The 27,004-nt window shown below is 31.6% G+C and overlaps 1 protein-coding gene across 5 annotated transcripts; it reads left to right on the top strand.

Annotated features, from left to right (window-relative positions):
- The first annotated feature begins 490 nt into the window (after positions 1 to 490).
- LOC125063603 (sodium/bile acid cotransporter-like) lies at positions 491 to 24,439 on the top strand. 5 transcript variants are annotated; one of them, XM_047670116.1, is made up of 11 exons: positions 491 to 736; positions 8,587 to 8,760; positions 10,082 to 10,234; positions 14,106 to 14,236; positions 17,183 to 17,302; positions 17,767 to 17,941; positions 19,610 to 19,872; positions 20,274 to 20,460; positions 21,796 to 21,871; positions 22,301 to 22,314; positions 23,819 to 24,439. In XM_047670116.1, exons 2-11 carry the CDS (start codon positions 8,598 to 8,600, stop codon positions 23,926 to 23,928), a joined length of 1,392 nt encoding a protein of 463 aa, XP_047526072.1. In that variant the 5' UTR covers positions 491 to 736; positions 8,587 to 8,597; the 3' UTR covers positions 23,929 to 24,439. The 5 variants fall into 5 exon arrangements, with proteins under 5 accessions (XP_047526072.1, XP_047526070.1, XP_047526071.1 ...); XM_047670114.1 differs by lacking the exon at positions 491 to 736 and adding an exon at positions 1,809 to 1,907; XM_047670115.1 differs by lacking the exon at positions 491 to 736 and adding an exon at positions 8,221 to 8,353 and having other exon boundaries at positions 22,301 to 22,308.
- Positions 24,440 to 27,004: the final 2,565 nt, after the last annotated feature.

Here is a 27,004-nt window from a genome sequence, read left to right as displayed (position 1 = left end):
TACATAACTTGATGAAACTAGGTAACTGAAATTAAAACATATATTACATATTATATAAGCATTATAAACTTAAAGTTACTTTTAATTGTTCATAATTTAATTGCATGTGTGTCATAGAAAACTGTAACAAGAATTACAAACGAAGGTGTAACAGCGGCGTGTACTTCGAAAAAAATTGTAACCCAACAATTATGCAATAAAACTCTGAATAAAAAATTGTATTGCTTTTCTTTACCCTATTTTCTCATCTTTTCCCTGTAAGTAGGTAGAATACGCTAATATAAGTAAATAAAAATATACTTTTTACATAACAGAAATATTGTTTCATCGAAGTATGCAGAAAATAATATTTGATAAATTACATCTGCTAAATGTAAATAAATTAGGTAAATTTTTTACTCATAAATGGCAACATTACGTCATGCGATTGCAGCGCCGCGTCTAGGGGACTTCTTTCATGAAAAGGACTATACATTATTTTTATGATCTAATGACATTGACGGTTAATGCAGTGAATGTGAATTTCAATCACGGAATTTTACGAAAAATAGTTATGAATAATTTAAATGTCTTCAATGAATACTAAGGAAATATTGCTTTTAGTATACACATGTTCCTATTAAAAATTAATTTTATACAATTTTTATTTTTTACCTAGTAAATTATCAAATTATAGTTTATTGATAAGTGAAAAGGTGTTGTGCAACTTCTTTTTCGAGTTCCAGACGTTCATAAGGTAAAACTTTGTTTTGTTAAAACTAAATAAAATAATTTAACATTGCATCAACATATGTGTAATCTTATAATAAATTTTTTAATTCATAAAGGATTTTTAGTTCATAACTTTTAGAAGCTTTCAATAACTTACATAATTTACCTATAAATATTTTGTAATAGTAGGAGTCCTGTATAGTCCAAACTTAGCGTTCACCTTCATTTTCGTACATATTTAATACCATAATACACGACTTACGCATGGTTAGGTGCTAAAGTAACAATAACACACATATTATAGTAACTTTCTATTGTGAACTATGAAGTTTAAGTGATAAGATATAAACAGGCTTTGTAATTGTTTATCTGTAGTAATTACATACTGATGGTCATCTAATAAATGTGGCTAATTAATTAATCAAATTTTTAATTAAATAAAGCAAACCCTTTCATATATAAAGTATAATATTACTGTACTGTAAGGGAGAGAAACTAATATTAAAAAACACGTCCCTTATTCCACTAATAAAATAATATTTAGAGCTTTGAATTTAAAAAAAAATTATGTTTAACTGTTCAGATAATAAGTTCCAAGAATAACTTAGGGGCTGTTCAAGTATTACATACTAATACTTAGCTAGGTACTAATAGGTTTTATTGCCTACCACTTGATAAAACTTCACAAAACTTTAGCAAAACTGTTTTCATTCCTAGTTTAATTACTCAAATATGAAAGATACATTTATATATGTTTTTAATGTATATTTAATTTAAGACACTAACTTGGTTGGTCATGATGATACAAATTGATTACGTTGACAACATTTTTGTTATGTTACATAATATTAAAAATAATGTTGTCTTTAATTAGCATTCAAAGTAATTTTTTTTTGTATAGAATTTCATGCAAATGTTAGCTTTTAAAAGCCTCGCTGGTTGTTGTCTATATCATGTGTTGCTTTCATTTTTTTTTACATCTATATTTATATGATTTTTCCTTTTATTGCATGTCTTAATCATATAAATCTTTGAAGGTTTACTGAGATGGACGTGAATATAGCGACAGTTATTCTGATACAGGCACACTGATACTCTTATTATGTATAGCTATAACGAATAGGGATCGCAATTCGCAATAGCCAGTCGAATTGTTGGCCTTAACCGCGTCCGACGCGTTACTTTGCAAGGTTAAAGTTAGTAGCCTAATCTAAGTGAATTGGATATATAGAGAGTATGTTTCTTCTTATTTTTACAGTAAACATATGTTATTATTGTATAAACGCTGCGATTCGATCAAGACATTAATCATGTTAGCTTAAGATGCTTTAAACTTGGGGATTGCATATTTATTTTACAAATTAAAAAGTTTTTTTCGTTTCATTAAGTTATCAACTATAAATGCATTCGCCAGGGCAGGGCAAATTACGTTATTATAATCGAACCTAGTAGTAACTAGGCTAGACTAAAAACAGGGGTTAGTAATAACTTCCTTCCAGCAATAAACCGATTTTGCCATGTGCAAATTATTATGAACTGTAGGTGTTGAATTGTAAATCACAAAATCGCTACACATCCACACCCATATACTTCTGTTTGAGCCTTTCTAGTCTAGAAATTATTCTAGCTATTGTTTAGGTAATACAGCATGTACGTATAAATAATACGTAGTCAGTATTATCCTAATAAACATGCTAGTCTAGCTAGCGCTCAAAACTTTACAACCAAGCTTTATTTTCCTGAATTAAACGAAAATGTCTATTTTAAAATCAGGCTTTAACTTTCAAGTCTCCAATTATCTAATTGATAGGTTTACCTACACTACGTGCGCAAAGACGCGTCTGGTGGTCTAGTATTACTTTCTTATTCATAGACCTATAATAATTTCACTCAACATTATAGTAGCTTAAGATAATTGTTTTATTATAAAACTTTGTACAAGAGCCTCAAGTGCCTTAAGACTACTATTTTGTTCCCGACAACTCTTTACAATTTAACGAATTTGAAAGTCGTAAAGAATAGTTATATATATAATTTCATAGGTTAATATTTAAATTTGCGTTTATATATTTTTTTCATTTTCTACAGTGTAAGTTACAATCTGATGTTGTAAAATATTTGACAACTACGGTAGGCATAATATTTACAAAAGAAATCCACTTACAAAAGAGATGAAAAAACTTAACTTTAACTTAATTATTACTTATTTAAGATATTTATACGCCTAATGCAGATAATTTAGATATTTTTGCGGTTTAATTATATTTAGTAAAACGTGATTACTTTTTTTCTATCAATCCGTTACATTAAAATCGCGGGATCTTCGAGCGATTTCGGGCTAAGCATTGCATTGGTATATACTAATGTTTCTTTTACAGTAAAAAATCCTACTTAAGCACACAGCATAATAAATACAAGTAAATGTCAAGGCGTTGAATAGATATTTAAAAACCAAATAAGCATTTGATATTACAATGAGATCCTCGCGCGCGCAACTGTGAGATCTAAGTCTTATAATGCGATAACTTTTTGTATGTTAACAGACTAGATAGCGTTTTTATTTTATCCAGAAATGCAACTCATATTCGTAATAATTAAATTTATTACACTGTCCTAACTAAAGTACTTAATTCTCTTTTCATCATAGTGTTTATAAATAACTTGACCGAAAGAGATAAGAATTACTAATTTAGTAAGAAAGTACACGTCGAACGTGATAAATTGTTGTGTTCTCTTTCTTAATTAAAAGAGATATATATTTTTTTCTTAAAAAACGGTTGAATATATTAACGAACACTTGTATGAATTAATATATACGCCATTAATTTGTCAACAAGGAATGTGTTATTACGTCAAACGCTGCAAACACACGTTTTCTATTTCCTTAAGTTTAATATTATACTATTAACGTAAGTAAGCAGAAGTTTGTCTCGTGATAACAATTCTTATAGTCCTTTGTTTGATTATAAGGTGGCATTATTTAGTTTGCATAGCGTTCTTTTATCAATACACGCAGTTTACGCATTACTCGTATTTTTAAAAAACGAAGGCTGAGATTATTAACTGCGGATATTTGGACTCCTTATATTTTTAACTTCCGGTAAGTTCAGGCAATAGATATGTGTATACGTTGAGTATATAGTATATTAATTATTGATTAACGTAATATTGATTGTGTTTTGTTTTAATAAATTTATGTCAAGTAAAATATCTATCACCGCGCTTATCAAAGCGTATAATTTACTAATTTTATTTAACATCACCATATTCAATATTATACATAAATAACTGCTATGAGCGATTGTCCTAATATGAATTAATCGTGTTCGGATATTGAATAGAAGCGTGCTTGTCTTACTGTATAAAACCATTATCCTTATGAATTAATTGATTTTCTAATACCCAGCAAAGCCCTTGAGTCGGGCTAATGGGCAAACGAAATTACGGTGCCAATTGCTAAAGCCCCATCCACACGCTTGACAAACAATGGCAAACAGCCAACAGCAAACAGCAAACACGGACGTGTGGATGGGTGTTTGTCGTTGTTTGCCTGTTTGTGTTTGTGTTGGGCAGTGTTCGGCATCGGTGTCGGTTTTAGTTGCCAGATCAAAGGATGTTTTGGGGCATCCACACGCTGGCTGTTTGTCACAAACACCACAAACAGCAAACGAAGTCCCAAACACCAACCACAATCACCCAACACAAACAGCCATCCACATGCTTGGCGAACGTTCATAACATTCCGAATCGGCAAACATGGCGGACGACGAGCTTGTGGCAGCTATTACTTTCGGGTTGACATATTTTTATTATAAATTAAAGCAAGAGAAAGAAAAAAGGAAAAAGAGAAGAAAGCAAAGACGATGGTGGATGATTAAAATACATAGAAATCGTACAAGGTACTGCTTTAGACCTATTATTTGGGCTTTAATTGAAAAAGTGTAGCAAGTAAATACGTCCGCCTCCCGCAAGCTCGCGCGCATACTGATCGCTGCCAAACGTGTGGATACGTAGCAAACTGTTTGCCAAACATCCTTTGATCTGGCAAGATAAACCGACACCGATGCCGAACACTGCCCAACACAAACACAAACAGGCAAACAACGACAAACACCCATCCACACGTCCGTGTTTGCTGTTTGCTGTTGGCTGTTTGCCATTGTTTGTCAAGCGTGTGGATGGGGCTTTAGGCAAACAGTTTGCTACGTATCCACACGTTTGGCAGCGATCAGTATGCGCGCGAGCTTGCGGGAGGCGGACGTATTTACTTGCTACACTTTCGTTGGCGCGCAAAGCGTAAAAAATGTCTGATTGGAGCACCTACGATTCTGACATTTTTAAGTAACTTTTAAGTAAAATTAAAAAAACACGGCAAATTAAAGCCCAAATAATAGGTCTAAAGCCTTGTACGCTTTCTATGAATTTTAATTATCCACCATCGTCTTTGCTTTCTTCTTTTTTTCCTTTTTTCTTTCTCTTGCTTTAATTTATAATAAAAATATGTCAACCCGAAAGTAATAGCTGCCACAAGCTCGTCGTCCGCCATGTTTGCCGATTCGGAATGTTATGAACGTTCACCAAGCATGTGGATGGCTGTTTGTGTTGGGTGATTGTGGTTGGTGTTTGGGACTTCGTTTGCTTTTTGCGGTGTTTGTGACAAACAGCCAGCGTGTGGATGCCCCATAACCTATTTTTAGTATTTTGTCGCGTGTCACTGACTTTAAAGACTTGTTTAACTTTACTATTCTATCTGTTAGTAAAATAAATCGATATTGTTAACGCATTCAATTACTATATTAGAGTAAAAATTAAGGTGATTCAAATTCAGATGGATCTTGTAAGAAAGAGTAGATTATCATTGCAATATTTGTTGATGATTTCTTTTTTTTTTACTATGACTATGATCTGAAGAAAAAACTTATGTAAAAATTTTAATACAAGCACCTACTAATTTAAATTGTCCATGTAATTGTGTTCTTAAACTTAAAAAGGCAGTTTATGGTTTAAAGCAGTCTGCTAGGGCATGGAATGCTAGAATAAACGATTTTTTGATATTATTAAACATATTTTAACAGATCTTAGACTAAAGCCAGCAGTCCGATATTTACTCACAATCTAATCAATTGTCAAATGTTCAATATAAATGTGTTACAAGTACCTACGTCTGAAGGTACTTAAAGAAGAATTTTATTCATGTATTTAATTAATGTATTGCAGTTTTATTGCTAATGTATGTATATGTTACATTGACATAAAAATTTATAACCTAGATTCCTCCCATAACATTACCTTTTTGGTACTATTAATGATTACAAATCTTTGTATTCATTGCAGATGTCTACTATGATTTTTAAAGCGGAAAATCCCCGGAAAAAAGGTGTATGAAAAGAAATAGTTGTTAATGACTTTTTGTCTTAGTTTGGTCTATTTCTAAGCCTATTACAGTGTTACTCGAACGCGATATTACCTTTCTACCGAATTAATACCGAATGTTGATGTGTCAAACCAATTTAAAATAAGTTCCTGAAGACAATACTCATAGACAAAGTATAGTGTAAGCGTGATCTGACTCGATCAACATCCAAATCCTGATTTTGACTTGATTGTATCAGTAGATTGCATAGCAGACTAGAGAACTAAAGAAATAAATGCATGTTTATGCACTGAAGGAAACGGCATTTATTAACTAGTTGCGCTACAATGAACATTACTGAGCTTTAATTGCATTATTTTTTATTAATAATTAATAGGTCTGAGTATTACCTGTTATTCAATATAAAACATTCTTATGATATTACATACGTAATTACCGTAACATACAATTTTAATCTTGTACTAAGAGCGGGCTATAACCAAAATCACTCTTCGTAGATTTGATTTGATCTAAGTATGTGATCTTTGAATTAAAAACAATTAATATGTATTGATCCTTCACTATAATTTCAATTGTTGACTCTAATTAAAAGCACATTCCTCGATATAAAAAAATCATCAAGTCCTTTCTAAAATTTGTCTAATTTCGTTTTTATTTAATTATGGTGAGTGTTTTGGAGTCAAAAATGATTGAATTAAAGCACATTTGTTTGGTCGAGAGCTGTTACTAGCGATTAAATATTCTATATTTTACGAGTTATTTAAATAAAAAGCATTTGGCGTTTACTAACTGACGATAGAGACTAGAGATAGACACACGCTCTGGGCTCGACCAATCACAAATAAAAAATAAGCACGCAATTGGCGAGGAAAGACAAAATCTTTCGTGTCTCTTTCTCACCTCCTGTACTATCGTTCTGAACAAATTAATGGAGTATTTTTAAGTACAACCCATACAACCTACGCAAAACAATGTATTGGTATATTCTATAATTATATACGTAAATATCTAACCTAGGTTTATTACATTTCAAATAAGAAATAAGTGTTATTTTCAACAGTATATCTATGCAAAATAGTTTTTTTTATTGCGCCATATATGTATTTGCTAAAACGTGTGCATACGATTAAAATATTTTTTGTTGAGCTCTGCTTTTAAGTTAGAACTTGTTTTTAGACAGGTTGTCGCTGTCAGTGTCAAAATCGGAATTGTATTTATTTTATTTAATGAGAAATTGTTATGTACACTATAAGGACTACGATAAAGCAATCTGTGCTCGATAAAGGGACTTTGACACATGATTTTAGACATTCTACTGTAGTAGAATAGAGAGAAGATGTATCTTGACTTTGACATTGAATAATATCAATAGAAGTGTTCTCTTTTGATCTTGGACTGACCTAAAATTAATTGTCAATTATAACTAATTGCTAGCTTATACTAGGATTTTGGACGCGCTAAAGCGAGGGTTAAAAAAGAATGAAAAACTTGTTTAAATTAGTATTCAGGTGTCAAATCGAATCATGTTTTTGGACTAAGTGATTGCGTGATCTGATTTTGAAAAATTCAAATCGCTATTACGAAACATTTAATATTTTAAATTTGCTAATTTTACTTTATTTATGTTAACTAAAATCAGTTTTATTATCGTAGACGAATGGTCATTAACTTAAAAATACAACAATTCATTATCTGTTTTAATAAGTATTAAATAAACAATATCTTTGTCGGGAGAAACCTCATGATAACCAAGTTCAATGTCATTACATTGACTATCACGACGAAAGTGAAGATACAATTTAAAAATTGTTTGGTATCTATTTTAAAGTAAAGCTTTAAAACGAGAAAAAAAGAAACAATTTAGCGGGTTAAAATGTGGGAAGCTTTTAAGCTATTATATCTTTTAGTTTAGTTTAAAGTGAATGTTTCTACCTTTAGACAAATTTCTTAGCTAAGAATAATAAATGAGCATACCGTCTTATATTTTAGTTGTATATTGTAACAGCAACAGCATGTTTTCATAGGAACGTAGGAGGCAAATATTCTAAAAGACTGTTTCATCTTAATTAATTCAATTTTTATTGTATCTTATCAAATGACGTATACACTGAAACAATATCTCGTTATGTAGCTTGTTGGAATCTGGTTTTTATCTCAATGCAATTGAGTGTATTAGTGAGGGTTGGTAGCTGTTTCTGACATTCGCGGTTCGTTCGCGAATCAGTACATATGCTTGCAAATTAATTTAAGTGAATTAAATTTTAAAAAGTGAGTGAATGAGTATGTGACTTCAATGGACAGTTTCGATGTTCGATTTTTAAAATTGTTTATTTAAAAACTTTACGTTAATATTTTTAATTTTATTATTGATATTGATAAAAAAATAATTACTTGCGATTTATTTAATAACTAGCAATTTGTTTAGTAAAAACCAAATTTTACTAAGGAAATTGAACATTGAATCGAAACTCGTCAAAGTTTAATATAAAGTTTATTTACAGTGTACTCAAGAATGTGTCCTCTTTGGCCCCTACACCTCATCATCCTGTATCTGCTGGCTTTAGGCCCATTATGGGTACTCTGCCAGTCAGTGCCGAACATCATAGCTTCTTTCCACCCAATGGAAATAAAGCTGAACATGGGAGAGGAAGCTTTTGTACAAGTTGTTGTAAACGGTTGGTTGCTCTTTAATTAACTAGCTAATCTTGTCGAGATGAATATATAGCATAGTATATATTTTTATATACGAAATATCCAGCGGACTCGCACGGCTGGACATATAAAAATATAAACTGTTTTGCAATAAAAATCTTGTTATCTACATGGTACATCGGTTTTAAAGAATTCATACAAATTAATTCAAAAATTGCCAGAAGTTACTTCACCCTTTAATTTACACGAATATATAGACTACTTCAGACAATCAAATTTCATTTAATTCACTGAAATCGACCTTAGAAAGAATTTCCTTAGGTGCCCGATTTTTTTCTGCAAAAGAGTTTATATACATTGAGATTATGTATTAGCATTATAATGATGAAAATGATTTTTAAAATCGGTCCAAAAATCTTTGAGTTTATTCGTATATTAAACATACAAACCATTCCTTTGTATAATATTAGTGTAGCGACACAACTAAACAAAAAACTTATTTATGTTTCGCCTAGTAAAACACTACTCATAAATTAATGTCATGAAGGATTGATATTCAAACCACAGCCGTTGTGATCACAAACGATGATAATGCTTATTTGTAAGGGATTCCGGTGCTAGGTCTAGACTTATTACACTACAACTATATTTTTTTAAACTGTGTTCAAAGTGTTAAAATAATATGAACAAACATATTATTTCTTTTACATGTAAAGCAATTTGTAATGTCGAGCAATTCTCTATTAAACTACCTCTTTGTAAAGTAATAATTACAATAACATATAACCTGTGATTTTTTTTTTTATATACATGTGTCTTTACTAAGACATCATGGAACATTACAATCTAGCCTAACTTAAGACTAATAAGTAATTTAAGTCTAACCTAATTTACTAATAAGGATTTTTAACATAAGAAAGTGTCAAATAACACTACTTACAGTCTCTATTAAGGGGAAGACACTCTGTTCTTGTGTTCTATTTTTTCTTTCACTCACTGTGTATTTAGTACTGACGTGCACTAACACTAATTCACTAGTTCAAATGGTTTTGTCCTTTTAAGTCGTCTCACTAGGCCCGTGGTGTCAAGGAGTTGAATAGCCTCGACATTCACGTGATGGTGGAGCCTATGTTCGTGGGCTCCAGCAGAAATGTGAAATGACAGTGAAAGTTCTCTTTCAGATTCTTCTATTGAATAGTTCCAATGTAATTATTCGTAGACCAAGATTCAGATTGAGTCAAAATATTATACGTTGTTCACATTCGGAAGCCATACTTCCGCCTGAATCTCGCCCTTAATATGTATTAGATTATAATACAGAAGTTACATAATCTCCTTTTTCAGGTACGGGACTTCTACCAAACGATGAAATAATAGCAAAAGTAGATATAGAGCATATAGCGAGTGCTCAATGGAATTCGTCATATAAATTAGCTGACGACTATGTTGATGGTCAACTGTTTACAGCACCGTTGAAAGTTCATGGGAACTTTTTAGGTAAGGATATTTTATATTATTACTAGCTGACCCGGCAAACGTTGTTTTGCCATGTACATATATTATTTCTAGGAAACAATTTTAAGTTCAATAAAACAGCGTACTAACTATATAATAAAAATAGGGGGTGGGGGGGTGAACATTAGGGGTTGTATGTATTTTTGTATGCTGTATCATAAAAAAATTAAAATAAAAAAAATTGTCTAAAAAATAAAAATTAAATATTAGGGGTGGACTTATCACTTAGGGGTATGAAAAATTGATAGTAGCCGATTCTCAGACCTACTGATTATGCATATAAAATTTGATAAAAATCGGTCAAGCCGTTTTGGAGGAGTATGGTAACATTGTGACACGAGAATTTTATATATAAGTTAATTAAAAGCTTTATATATCTCAGTTTGGCATATAACTGGGGTCAATTGCGACATGAGTGGTGGAGTGATCTTCATCTGTTTCATTGATATAAGCAATGTAGGTGATCAACCTTCTACGGACGTAGGGACGGCACTGACACTACTGATCTTTGGACGTCCCGATATGTACACTTTTTGTTACCGTATGTGTAAATCGCGCTGATACAAAGAAACTATATTGGTCTATAGACGGGTTTAAAAGAGCGACATCTGGGATAAAAATCGCACGCTTTTGTAATTAATTTGAACATTTAAAAGCAATATTGAAATAAAACTACTTTAGCGGCTATAAACACGAGGTTATTGCATTATTTGCATAACTCGACGTTACGAGTGCTTTTCAGCTATCGTATGCGAAAGACGCCATTTCGCCATTAAATTTTACATTTAGATCTGTTAAAGAAGTTTATTTAAATATTGTATGTTAATATGATTATACTTTAAATTGCGTTGTAAATATTTTGTATTGATAGTGCATATGCCAAAAAGGATGGTCCTACTAACTAAATACCTATTCTAGTAGAGCCATTATTTCCACTTAACTTTTGAAGATTCGCTAGATTAGTACCATCAAATATTGATAGTACCCAGTGAAAAATGTTGGGTATACAAGATTCTTTAATTAATGTACATTTAGCATTTATAAGCTATACATAAATAATGAAGAAGTAAAATGCTTTTAAGCTATTGGGAAACTATAAAGGACAAAATATCTTAATGAATTCTATCGTATTCATAGACAATAAAATAACGTGTACACAAACCCATTCATGGCTTAGGTGGTAATGGCGTTCAAGCTGAATTTGAAAGTGTTTTTTCCAATTAATTTTTCATAAGGGGTTAGGGGCTACTCAGGTGCCCCCGAAACCAAAATAATAATTGTCATGGGTTTCGAACCTAAAACTCCCAGTTTATTTTAAATTAAACACGTACTTCACTATTGAAGTACAAAGTTGTTTCGCCCATTACTTATCTCTCACATTATTCATGTCATTATTTATCAAATGTTAAAACTTACAGTGGATAATTTAATTAAATTCAATATATTGGGGTTGTATTGTATAAATAAAAAAAAATAAAAAAACCTGTTTTGAAAATAACATTGCTATTTATAGAATGCTAAAAATAAACGAATGAACTTTTTATTGCCAAATTACAGGGCTATAAATTGAAGACGCCCTTTTACGGTATTCTTTATATCGGAAGACTAGGTCATGGTCGAAGAACGTTTAACTTAAATTATAATTGATATGAAAATCATCATAAATATACTCACAATGAACCAAAAATACATAACCTTTGGTTTTTTCCGCACCGCTTGCAATTTCCCCTCGGTCCAGGAAGTATTGATGACCACAGTCTCCTTTCCAAGGTAGCTCCCCGCTTGACCTAGAAGTTCGACCGTGCCCTCCATGCGTGTATGGTTATACTCACGACTCAGTACTACCCAAGGCAAATAAAATTTAAATTAACTTGCGCTCCGACCGGGACACGAAACCGATACCCCGGTAGCAGTAGCCTACCGCAAAGCTATTCGAAAACCTTGTACAGTCTTTGGTTTCAAGAAGACTACACTTTTAAAAACTATTGCGTCAGGTACTACTAGAGGTTTTATATATTATTACTAGCTGACCCGGCAAACGTTGTTTTGCCATGTACTTTATTTCTAGGAAACATTTTTTAGTTCAATAAAAGAGCGTACTAACTATATAATAAAAAAAAATAGGGGTTGAACGTTGAGGGGTGAAAATTAAGTATGTATTAGTTATTAGTTATTATTATAGTAGTAATTGTATTTTTGTATGCTGTATCATAAACAAATAAATAAAAATATACTCGAGAAATAAACTCGACTATCGGTACTCGTCATACGTACCGAACTTACTAAGAAATCCGTTCTTTTTTTACAAATTGCGCATGCTTGCATGTGCTCTATCACGATGATGCCTCAATAACGCAAGATATGAATGAAATAAGTAAAAAAATACAACCTAACTACTGGTACAGTACAAAAATAACAGACAACGTGTTCAAATACGAATTATTTCTATGTAATTACTAACACTAGTCTGAAATAAACTTCATTTTTCTAATGCAGATATTTCGTTCCATTTAACGGCAACTCTTTGTAACGTCGTTGTATAGAGTTTACACTGTATAATGTATATGTTAAATCAGAGTTCCCCAAACTTTTTTGTGTCGTAGACCCCTTGCCATGTTTTGCCGTGTTGGGTAGACTACCCCCTACTTACTGATATTGATTTCCTGTAAATTTCAAAATGTATTGCGACCACAAAGCGAATACCAACATCCTACAACTTACACAATTTTATAAACATACTAGCAGACCGGCCAAGCGTTGCTGTGGCTAAGGTTTTTGTTATATTACATAGAAGTAAACTATTCAAGGGAAACTGTAGGAGACCTTATGTGAAACGATGGTACTTTTAACACAGCGCCATCTGTTAGAATTGTATCAAACAATAAACAAATATTTGCAATAAAATAATATTGCGACTATAATTTGAGATTTAAACTACCCTATCTTTTAAGTTGGATCAAACTACACACGGTGTGCAAATTTGATTGATATCGGTTCGGTAGTTTAGGAGTCCGTTGAGGACAAACATTGTGACACGAGATTTATATACATATTTTTATAAACATATATAATATTTTTTTTGCTTCATAGGTACTTTTATAAATAATGTATATGTTTTGATATTATCAGATAGTATGATGTAAGTAAATAGGTACTATCAGTGTATGTGTTAAGATCCACTATCGTGGACCCCCATTTTCATTTCATGGAACCCCAAATTTTTTTTCGCTGACGTAGACCCCTTGCAGGTTGTCATAGACCCCTAGGGGTCGATATAGACCACTTTGGGAATCACTGTGTAAGTGAAACACAAATGGTAGCAAAGATGAGATACTTTGGAGGACTACATGACTCCGTCGGGGGTCGTGTACTATGTTAGATACAATAATAACATTAACTTAATGTAATCCTTATTTAGTACTCGAATATATTTCGCTTTCGCTATTTTTGATTATTACTTTATAGTTGACAGGGCTATAAAAGTTAATAAGAGTTTATGAATAAGGCATTAAAACAAAAAAAAAAACCTTGTCACAATGCTTAAAACAGCGTGTAGTAAACAATATGAAGGGCAGTTACGTTCCAATTAAAATTACTTAATAAATAAATATTATTATGATTAAATTAAGTTTTAATTAATATTTTCACATTTATAATTATTGACTTGATAAATATCCTTATATAGGATTATATAAATGACAATATAAGGAAATATTATGATTATTTTTTTTATAAAGTTTAAATATTAATATCATTTAAATCAGCTCTGTTTAACTTATAAAGTAAGACCAGTTTATGTAAATTATAATGATGTTTTTTTTTGCTTATGTTTGCAATTTGTTTTTCTACACAGGACGAACCGATGTCGTCATAGAAGTGAAAAGAGACAAGGAGGAGTTTGCAGCTAATGGGACGTTGCCAGTCATAGTTGTGCGACCATCCCGAGTCATAGACAAATTGTTCACGAGCAGTGTTGCTATATTTGTAAGTATTTTTTTTATCACTTTTGTATTTTGTTTTATAGAATAGGGGGCAAAAGGGCAGCTGCACTTGGACACTCTCAATACCAGAGGGCTCGCCAGTACGTTGCTGGCCTTTTAAGAATTGGTACGCTCTTTTCTTGAAGTCGAATGGGTTTTAAATACTTCAGTGGGCAGCTGGTTTCACACAGTGCGCGGCAAAAACTGCCTAAAAAAGGCTCAGTTGTGGAACGACGGACGTCGAGGTGTTATGGGCGGAATTTCGTATTTTACCTCGACGTCCGATGATGTAACTCAGCTGAGGTATTGCTGATTCCAATCACAATATAGTGCAGAAACTGTTAAAGCAAGACTGAACATTAAATTGTAAAATACGTTTTAAAACCGTAACCAATAATCGTGTCATTGTAGTTCCCATGAATGATAATATTAGTCTAACGACATCGAAGGTACTACTCATATTTGGTCGTAAAAACCTATATAGTCGTAACAGCCGATGACGTTGTTAAGTACCTAATATTTATTATTGCATGTGTGATTAATATACTCATGTATAAAATTTAATTTAAAAAATATTTATGTAAAAAAAAACTACATTTTATTTATATTAGGTACATGAAAATTATACTAAAAAGACATAACGTACATATAATTATCATTTTTCTACATTAACAAAATAAAATTCTACTTTTTTTTATTTAATTTTCACTAAAGGAATTTGAAATTAAAATTAACCGTAATCGAGCAAGTAAATCTCAGAAAGATCAAAATACCACTCAGTGTACTTTAAATACATTTGCATACTCTTAACTATTCAGGAAATTGTCGTTGCTCTATAACAATACCACCTACTTAACGCATGTAACAAAAAAGTGTCTGCATATTTCATTTTTTATTTGGTTTTTTCGTCGTATCGCAAGTATTTGAAACGTGCAATGTGTACGGAACATTGTTAAAGGTCAAGGGAATCAATTATAATTTGCACACTTGTAATTCTAATTAATTTTATTAATACGAAAGTGTGTTTGTAAAATATGAAGCGTCTTTGGTTTACACATTTAAATTAAACTTGTAACTTTAAATAATGATTTGTATATTGAAATGTCAATCGAAATGTGATTGTTTTTGTTTAACAAGGCCACTTTGCGTGACTTGCAAAAATGGGACAAGTGCCAGTGTGAGCAAATAATAATAATATCGGCGATTATTAATAATCTTAAACGTATACGTAATAGTACTTTAATAGTTCCTCGTGATAACACTGCTAGCAAAGTAGTCTTGTATATTGATAAGTAGAGGCAATTAATCAAGAACTATTATTAGATTCCCTATTAATATTAATGGGGACTTCCCTTAATTATTATTAATTAATAATATATGTTTTTACAATCTTACTATTTAAAAGCTGTTTAAACCTGTTTTAAATACGTTTCTTATTTCATACGGTATATTTATACCTGTTTTCAATTTATTATAATAATTTTGAAGAAATTCCTAAAGTATTCCTCTTGGAACGATTTCAGAACTTTAACAACTTTAACTTTTCAATGAGTACCTGCATAGAATATCTTCATGTTTAGAACCATTCTGGCTGGAATTTTTCCTTAGTAAACAATAATTATGTCGTTAATATATAAGTGTAATTAAATATAACTATATAGTATTTAATGATTTACATAGTCATGAATATATGACTATGCAAACCCAACTGGGTTGCCAAGGCGCATACGATGAATACTTGAATTGTCAAAAAAATTCGCATTGAAATCTCACTCATTTTAAAATCAAATTTAAATATGTTCTGTGTTACATAATTTCATATCAATATTGATTACGTCAAGAAGGAGACAGCGTTTACTATAAAACAGCTATAAAAATGCTAAATAAGAATGATAAGTGGTTTTAAAAAGTAAATGACAATAACAGCATTCACATATTTAATGTAACAGTATGGGCCAATGTTTGACGATTAAAATTGGAGGATTGCATATTTATGATTGCTTACATATTATTTATGTTTTAGAGAATTAATTAAAAACTGATAAGGTATGGAAGGGGCAACAATGTAGGAATGATTAAGATCATACTTACAACCGTTATGTTAATTATAGATAAGACGAGATGAAAATAAGCATGCAAATAGTGCCTCGTGCAAGAGGTGCCTCTCTTTCTACAGCCCGAAAGTGAATCTTTAGTCGAACTGCATTTTAATAATAATAATAAATCAATAGCGCTACAACCTTTTTAGATATGGGCCTCTGATTTCTGTATCTGTTTCATGATCATTTGTAAACTAATAGGCAAGTAGGTGATTAGCGTTCTGTGCCTGACGCACGCCGTCGACTTTTTGGGTCTAAGATAAGCTGGTTTCCTCGCGATATTTTCCTTCACCGTTCGAGCGAATGTTAAATGCGCACATAGAATCAAACCTACGACCTCAAGGATGAGAGTCGCACGCTGAAGCCACTAGACCAACACTGCTCAATAATAATAATAACAAAACTTTTTTCATGACAGAAACTTGTGACACACATGATCTAACGGCAGATCCCACATTAGTCCCTGTATTGTGGGTAACTAGATTACAATTATTCCGTGGTACATGGTGCATTTTTAAATCATTTTTTTTAGAAAACGTGGTCTTACCTCTAAGACTACTAATCAAACAAAATTCGTATAAGACCATAACTATACGTGGATGTATGAGTATGTGAATGGGTGTGTGTGCGTATAATACACTCTGTATTTTAAAGTGTGGCTGAGAGTAATAAGCGTGCGTTATTGTATTAGTTTTTGAAACCTCCGATTCATGCCAAAATATGTATGTAGTAATGCTGGATAGTTTGACGGCGGTTTTTATTTAAACTAATTATTGTATATGAACCTTTGAGTTCAAGTTCAGCTTTTAGTATATATAATTACTCTAGATAACAGCTATAAACATTTTCAGGTGTCGTTAATATTTATAAACTTCGGCTGTGCTATGCATTGGCCGACTGTCAAGGAGGTGCTGATAAAACCAGTCGGGCCTATCATCGGAATGTGCGGCCAGTTCCTGTTCATGCCACTTGTATGTATATCTATGTTTTATCACTAAGGCTACAAAAGTTTTTTGATTAATAATCAGTTTCTCTGTTGCTGATTATTTAAGCCGTCCGATTTCTGCCACAAAACTCCACGACACTACTAGCAATTGCCCGGGAAAACAAATGACAACTGACCTATTAAAAATAAATTGTTTGTACACCTTTGAAATTTGTCTACACATTAGTGTAACAAAATCATGCCAATCATGTCGCGGAAACAAGCACGCCACATTTAGAAATAGAACAATATAATTACAATTTCTTTTTATAGTCCAATCTCCTTTGGAAGGTTGGCGATCACTACTTTTATTAAATAATAAATAAAATAATTAATCAATATTTCACGTACATTTCTTTAGATAATATTAGAATATTTCTTATGGTCTATCAATGACTTTTTTTTTCAAACCAATATTACGCGTACAAAGTATATATTCCTTTATTTCAGATATCCTTCGGCCTAAGTTATGTGATATTCCCAAATTCAGCAGCTATGCGCCTGGGCATGTTTTGTACGGGGGTGTCACCCGCAGGTGGCGCCTCAAATATATGGACGTTTATATTGGGCGGGAATCTTAATCTATCACTCGCTATGACCTCTATTTGTACTTTGGCGTCATTTGGTGAGTTTTTATAATTCAACAACTGTGGTGGTTAAAATGAGCTTTTAAAAAAAAAATATCAAAAAAAATTATGTGTCTGAGATCTTATATAAGTTATAATTTTTACAAGTGGATTCGTAGACATTATTTCTATATGCATCTATATCCTTAGGTTAGACTTAAATTACTCATTAGTCTTTAGTTAGGCTAGATTGTAATGTTCCTTGATGTCTTCGTAAAGACACATGTAAAAAAAACAGAGATTTTATTTTATAAAAATCCTATATAAAATTTATTTTATTGAATCAGTTCTGGAAAGCTGTATAGAGTAGAAAGTTGTTTTAATACTTCGTTACTGAGTAAAGATAAGGTCTTAAATAACTTACATTGTTAGGGTTGTCAATACTTATAAATTAATTGTACGTATACTATTTCAATGACAAACAAATGTGGTAATACACAAAAGATTTATTTGGTGAAATAGTTGGCAACCCTGATAAACGCAACCGGTGGCTGTTTCATGTTTCATTGAGCAGAAATTCCGTTTCTTGAAACTACACTAGTAGCGCCTTGTTTATCGATATCTTAATAAAATTTGGTTTCCAGTTTTAATGTTATTTTTTACGGATTCACACCTCTTTTATTAAATTAATCTCTATTGACCATTCATCAAAAATCAAATAATTTTAAACTTACCTGTTTTACGAACTAACTCACTTTCGTATATAAAGTACTAAATTTATTAATTTAAGTATATTCCACAGAAAAATCTTGCATCATTTAGCCAATATTATTAAGATTGTTTCCTGCTATGAATTTATGAATTAGACTATCGTCTTTATATATAACAATCATTTATTTACATATAAATGTATAATATATATACATTATATATTTTGTAAGTTCAAGTTTAACACTAATTTTAAATGCTCTAAAATTAAATAAACAGCATGTCTTGTAAGAGAAACATATTATATATATGTACTACTAATTAGTCATTGTACGGTTCCTAGGTCAACGGCAAGCTTTAAACAATAGAGGATTTTATTTTTACTCTTTAATAACCTCACGTATAACAAAAGAATTCTAAGTTATTAAATGCTAAATGAAATCATATCTAATGTTAATGCTCGGGGGCGTAACTTTATTTACTACTACATTTGTTTTGTTTGCACGATACGGTAACGGTGCGGTGCGGCGCCGGAGCGGGGCCGCAACGTCATCCTACATACAAATTAGAGTTCGCGCCACCACTCATTGCCGACGGGAATCCTGGAACTAAATTTGTCGTTACAGTGGAATATTATTTTATTTGTTTTAAGGTAGAAAATTAGAAGCAAATCTTGGAGAGTAGTTCGCGAATTTCATATTAATTTATGTTGTGTTGGGGTAAAATAGCCTTGCATCTAGGAACATATTACTACGCTGCGCTACTCGCTAGCGCCGCGTCTATCGGCATTAGGGGTAAAATATATTGCCACACCGCAACGCCCGTGTGTACGCTATAGCTCGAAGTAATTGCAGCGCCGCACCGCACCGTTACCGCATCGTGTGGCCGCGCTCTCAAAGGATGTACAATTACTTTTTATGTCTATTTATGTTTGGCTCTAGATGTAAGCTGGCTTTTATTGTCATGCCTGTTGGCATACCTTCTTTAAATAAAATATTTAAATAAAATTCTTCTTACAGCATTTATGCCAGCGTGGCTCTTCTCCCTCGGCCAAGTGGTATTTGGTAACGCAAACATCGTGGTGCCATACAAGCACATCGCATACTTTGTCGTATGCCTCATTGTACCATTGTCGATAGGGCTGGCAATGCAGCGGTTCACGCCTAGAATAGCAGCGTTCATGGTGCGGATTTTAAAGGGTTTTTCGACAACCTTACTTCTGTTTGTAATCGTTTTTGCGATTATTACAAATCTATATATATTCGAGCTGTTCACATGGCAGGTTAGTAGTCTTTTGTTTTAATATTTTAAAAAGCTTTCATAATAACTATTTTAAGTTTTTTTTTTAATGGCCCTGGCACGGTTTGTGCATTAGCCAGCGTCAAGTATAGGATTTTTTATAATTCGTGCTAGTCTTTAGAAATTCGACCGTGTCCTACATGTGCGGTTTTAGGCACTCGCCCGGTACCGCACAACCCTCCCAAAGGCCGAGAACAAATTTTAAATTAAATTAAAATTTGCCCTCGAACCGGGAATCGAACCCGGTACCCCTCACCTAGCTGCCACTCAATAAGACCGCTAGGCTATGAGGCCCCTCTATTTTAAGTTACAAATACAATTTTTGACATATTCCGTGTTTGAATTTAGAACTTCCGTTTTAAATTTCTTTATATTTTTTTCTAGATAATAGTAGCCGGCATGGGTATACCATGGCTCGGTTACGTAGCGGGGTATTTAGTGGCTATCGCATGCAAACAGCCGCACCCGGATGCGTTAGCCATATCGATAGAAACCGGTATTCAGAATACCGGTATTGCGATATTCCTCCTGCGGTATGCGTTACCGCAACCAGAGGCAGATCTTACAACAGGTAAGTTTTAATACACATAATATGTTTTACTTGTTGTTTTTATGAAACGATAGACAATTTTTATTGCGAAGGAGCGATCCGCACTGGAATTTATATGGTCACGTGATCATGGGTAATGCAATTTTCATACAATGGTACACTGACATTTCAAAATTATACTATTGTAACAAACCTGAAGTGTTAAGGTGAAGTACTCAAATTCTAGAAAAAAATCTTACAAATCATCTTCAGGTAGGGTAGGGTAACAATTTTTTTATCCTGTCGTTATCGTAAATCTATCTCTCCTGTCGGTAGCTTATGTCTGAGGGTCGTGGTTAGCAAGAAAACGTTTTATTATAAATAAAATAAAATGTTTATGATGGAACATAAGATGCAGCTATCACTTATTCCACGTCATTAAATTTGAATTTGTAGGCATCCCTACTCATTGGCAAAGAAGACAGAGGGTGTAGGTCGAGAGAAAAAGCCGGCGTAAAAAAACTCTCGGTACTCTTTTAAAATAGCAAATCAATATTGATTAGTGGACAGGAAGTCCCAAAAAGGACTATGAGACAGAGTAATTTAAATTATTGTTCTTAAATTAAAAAGCCAAGGTTTGATCTACCAAAACTACATGATAAAAACAACTTTTTAAATTTTTTGTACTTCGCTTCGAAAACCATGCAAGTTCGAAAAAATATTTTTTGAAAAACTGAAGGTCAACTGGAACCACAAAAGGATATCTTTGAGACAATTGTGTTCATTAATTATGCTATAAAAACGTGTTTTTTTTGTGGCGAGTGAATTAAGTTGATTTTTTAATTTAGATTTGTGTCTGCCTGCGAGCTCGAGAAGGGAAATACATTCAAGCTTTTCATTATAATTCATAGGTTCACTATACGATAACGTTAGGTGTTACACGAACACGTGTGTATTTAACTATACGAATACTGTTAAAAGACGAACGGACTAGGATTCAGCTTCCGTTACAAATCCATAGACCAAAAAATGGAGCCTGCATACTGGTTTTGAAATTATTTTCGATATCAGAAACTTGTTTACAAGAGCAGTATTGACCTAGCATCTTGAGCGTGCGCTATCTATGAACTTTCCTTAATATATACGCAATTAACACTCGCTAGTACGTACGGGAAACATCGTGAGGCAACCGGCACATCTTTATCAACTAAATCTATGTGTGTCAGTCATAATATACTGATTAAGAAAGCCTTTTAATAAATATAAATGCAGAATCTGAGAGCGTAGTGTGGTGTCGTAGTTGTAGCGTCACTGCATTTTATGAGAAAGTGCTCCGTACGTAATAGTTATATAATTTGATTGTTTTTTAATTTTCAGTCGTTCCTGTATCAGTGGCTATAATGACGCCGATACCTATGACCATGATCTACATCTACCAGAAAATAAGGGGATGGTATGTATTTTTGTGGCTGTTTCACCCCAATTCACAAGTCATGTCCCCTATTATATAAAAAAAAATTGTATGAAAATGTATCTCAAAGGGAGCAAATTTTAATTTAATCATTTTAATTTTAATGAGTTGAATTTAATTCTTTTATTTATTTTTGAAGTTATTTTGTAAAGTTTTTCTTGTGTGTTAACGTTTTTCACTGAATAATACGGGTTTTTATAAACTCCTTAATCCTTGAAATAAATTAATTAATATAATGAAATGGTAAAATAAGTTGTTTTCGAAGTTATAATAGTAATTTTTATGCTATTGGGACATTTTTTGCTGCATTGTGTTGAATTTTATTTTAATATAAGGTTTTTTTAAGTATATAGACTAAAATTCGTGTGTTTTTATTTTCCACATGTCATCCACATTTGCGATGTTCGATAGTTTGGGAGGTACGAGTACGTATACAAACATAAAGAATGGTGGCGGGGCTTTGTGACCTATTAATCTTTTTCTAAAAGTTATCGTAGAATATTCCAGTAATACAAAAGAAATAATGTTTAATCTATTTTCAAAAATAGACATTTTTAAATAAACTCAATTTAGAAAAAGATAAATAATGTTTGTAAAAATAGTAATAAAATGGTTTTGCGAAACATGCATTGGCCATTGGTTTTTGTATATATAAGATTTAAGTATAATTAGTTGATTTTCGTAACTATAGGTTCGCTGTAATATATATTTAAAGTATATCTACCTAGTCTTGCCATAAATACACCAAACCATCACTGAAGTTGGATAATGCCCACGTTGCACTCTGTCGATTAATTGGGAAGCTTTTTAATATCGCAAAATATTGTACAATAAATTGGCGCCAAAATGAGAAAACCAATGAACAATCATATAAAAATGACAGATTCCAAATTCAAATAAAAATAGTAATATTTTGTTAATTTTCAATTGTAACAGTATTTATGGCTAGACTTAATATATAACCTCATACAAAATGGATTAAATAACAAACTTCTCATAGTTTAATATCGTTTTACTTAAAATTGCTATTGTGTTACACAAATGTTTTAATTAAAATAAACCAGTTTAAAATAATATTGTATAAATTATTATTCAAAGTTTTTTTCAACTTATATTTATCTCAATTCATAAAATTAATGCATTAATAAAATTTGAATATAAAATTAATTAAATATTTACATATTAACGTTTTTCAATAAAAAATAAGACGTAACGTAACAAAATATTGTACACGAAACTTAGGTTTTATTTTTTATTTAATTCTTGAAAGTATGGAGGTACTGAGAGTCTTTCATAAATATTTTTGAAGTTATACTTCTTTAGGCGCGTTATGAATAATTATTTATGAGAGTGAAATTTAAAAACAACATTCGAATAATAATATAATTTATGTTACACTTAATGTAAGAGAATAATAATTAATATTAATTTATTAAATTTTTCGAATGTAAACTGAACTTTATTGACTATAATGACTCCTTTTCCAGTCTTTGATTATTTAACTGTAATTAATTATTTGCATGCAATCAAAAACTATTTTTAATAATGCCAAAGAAGTATTAACTTCTTACGCGCGTACATAAGTACACGCACCCTTTTTTTAAGTATATGTTAATGCATGGAATAAATTATTAAGGGTGGAAGGTCATTGAAGAAGCGGTTAACGAGATAAAACAATACTTCATAGGTCTTTATCTAAAGCTTGTGAGGGGTTTTTGTCTGTAACTGATACAATTGAGAGTTAGTTAATAACTTGAATGTTTTGTTAGAACTTAACTGTGACGTCGCATATTAATTAAAAAATTTCATAAGACTTTTTTTTAATGTTAATTGCATGAAGTCTTGATTCAATGCATGAATAATAAAACTAGCCCTAAAGATGTAGATGTAGAAAAATGTTTTGGTTGATTTACTTACTTTAATTTCCAGCTACCGACGAAGAAATGAGCACAAGAAAATGCTCGAAGACTCGCCAACATCAGACAGAGAAAGCGCCGGCCTCGATGGAGCCACTTATGACGCAAAATAAAGAGGCCTAATATAGCTCATATAAGACCTCTTTACGGAGAGAAAATGTTAAATAGAAAATATACATCTAATGTAACATTTAATAGTCTAAAAAGTAATTTTTAAAAATAAACGCGTTTATTGATTGTGATTGGCCAGAGCGTCTCGAACGAGTCCGGCGATTTTTAAATACGAACGCCCGCATTTAATTTTTTAAGTGAAACTTCTTTATCGACGTATGGGAGAAATTTATGTAAAAAATCGTCACGTTTTTCGGTTACGCGCCATGTTGCTTTTTTCAATACCAACTACAAATTGCTTGATGGATCGCAGGTTGATATTTTATTGAAAGTTTTGTAACGGCCATTCCATTTCATAACTTTCAATAAAATATCGGCGGCAAATCTCGCGAGAAAACCTTGAAATTAGTCGTATTACTTCAAGTAAATGCAATTAATGAAATTCTGTAATAATCTTAGTAGTAATAAGGTAAAATGTAATAATTACATTATTTGAATTCATGTCTATGATAGTAAAACCCTTTTGTTAAACTTTATTTAACAAATTTCTGTAAAGTTGCATATAGTAGATCATTTTTCGAAAAATAAGGTCATAAAGAAGTTTCACTTGTTACGTGTGTACACTAGTACACGCACAATTTTTTTTGTAACTTTTACAACACGAAAAATCAAAATGAATAGTCAATATAGACTCGAAAACTTAGAGCTTACATATATGGTAAATGTACCGGTTCAAAGTTTAAAGCATCGTATTGATATTAATTCGAAGGTATTCTTGCTTAGGACTCCTTCTTCTGGATATTAAACATGTCATTATGTAAAGCGAAATAAGTACCGTTTTATATAGATAGATTTACAAAGAAATATTTTTTGATTCTCACATTTTCTCTCAAACAGAATTATACGAATAGTAACTTTATACCAGTTTTATTACGCATTTTATAATAAGAAAATCTTTTTTATACGTTTACAAGTATTGTCTTCGCAAACATATCTTGTTAATAAGTGATTTCGTCGAATACTTCATAGTCATATTTAAGCGCTTTTAATACATTAATTAACTGCAGGAAGAGATTTGGTCGTCATCATCATGAATATTTTTTTTATAATATTTATCGTTTATTTTTCTTAACTTCTTATTAATTAGTTTAAAATAGTTTATCATTTCTATTACAAAATATAGACAATAATATAAATAATTAGTATACGCTGCGTACATAAAAATTATGCATCGTTGTCATGGTAACGCTACGTATTTTTGTTGACGATTTTTTTTAAATCCAGTTACATAACTGTCATATAGCATATTCAGTTAATGTATTTTATGAAAGAAATTTGTTTTTTAAATTATGGTTGCTATATTTTCGCCTTTGATATATTTATTGTTATTTATCTAGCCCGATAGACGTTGTTTTGTGCTCAATATACAAAAAATATGAATTAGATTAGAAAATTCGTGCTTGTTAAGTTTTTATTGGGTCATATGATTTTATATAATGGTTATTACCAGCTAAGATAGTTCCATTTCGAATATGTTAGTACAGTTTTATTTCTTAGTAAAATACTAAATAACCTTAACAAGCACATTATAATGAATTTTAGGACAATACGAATGAATGCCTTCATATGTTTTGGCTCTAATTGTCAATTAAAGATTAATTACCTTTAGTCCAAAGTTTACAAATTTTTGTTTAAAGACCCGAAATAGAGTGAAATATTGTTTATGAACGTCGGTCTTAGTTGTTTTGAATTTGGAATTAAATTGTTTTTGTTGTACGAAATTTTAAAAATGGAATTGTTTTTGTTTTAATGAGTTTGGGTAGCTATCTATACTGTTTTGGAAGTTTGTTAGCTTTCTCTTGATATTCCTTACAAATGAAAAGAGAAAGCAATATATAGTTTTATTATGATGATTCACCTATATCTTTAACGAGGATTAAACTTGCTAACATTTAATTATTTCAATAATTTTCATTTATTTTAGAGATCTCAGTTTGTCGCTTATGAAGAATGATATCGAAATGTGATAGTACGATTATATTTTAATCATTCCTAAATCTAACGTATGGACTGATTTTACGTTTAGCCAATATTTACCGTTTTTATAATAGTTATGTCATAAATATATTTAAAAACTGGCTGTTAAAAACACAGTCAATATTGGCTTTAACATTTTGACATAAGGATACCAATTCTTCAATGTAATGGTCACATGACTCGTTTATAGGTGAAACAGATGTGAAAAGATTGTTTTGTGGTTGTTATGAGATCAGTATTTAAGTTATCGTGTATTTGAAGAGATATACATTTGAGATATGCATACAGGTTTTTTATTTATAAAATTTATTCAGCCGAAATAATTTTTCCTTACAATAATTTTCCGTTTCCTTCTGAAAACTCCAATAAACATCCTGTTCAAAATCAATTGAGTGTATGTTGCATATGCGTAATAAATAAAATGTTGAAAAGGAAACAAATCTGGGTTTTTAGGATGAGTTCGAGTGATCTCTTCCAGGCAACCACTGTGGGAAAAAAAATGTATTAAGTTACATAAGGTAGGCAAGAAGAAAAAGATACATGAAAATTAAAAAGCGCACATGTATCAATTTAATTTGGTAGGGGAGCCCAAGAGGGGATTTCGGGATTTACTCAAGCGCGGCAGATTAATATATAGGGGGATACCTTGTACCCGGTTAAGTACCTCCACAAAATATGAGGCCCATATATAAAGCCGCACGTGAAAGAGACAGAATCAGTTTAGTAAAAAAAAATTGACCATCAGAAATTCCCGAGCGCGTCAGATTAAGGTAGGGTGAGTTAATTACATCCTAAAAAGTGTATATTCCACTAATCTGACAATTTGAGAGTGACGGAAAAAAAGGGGAGGGCAACAAAGTTGTAAAAAAAAAACGTCATCTCGACATTCTCGAGCGTAGCTAATTTTTTTTTTATTTTGAAGGAAATAATTCAAGAATAATGAAAAATATATAATCTGACGATTTCCGCAAGCCGAAATAACAAAAATTCGTCGATAAAGTTAAATGCGTGCAGCTGCGTGATGCCTACATTTCCTTAAACCGATCGGAAT

This window comes from Pieris napi, chromosome 3, assembly GCF_905475465.1.
Source record: "Pieris napi chromosome 3, ilPieNapi1.2, whole genome shotgun sequence".
Taxonomy (NCBI): Eukaryota; Metazoa; Arthropoda; class Insecta; order Lepidoptera; family Pieridae; genus Pieris; species Pieris napi.
The sequence above is the reverse complement of the archived record's forward strand: the minus strand, read 5'-3'. Positions and strand labels throughout refer to the sequence as shown.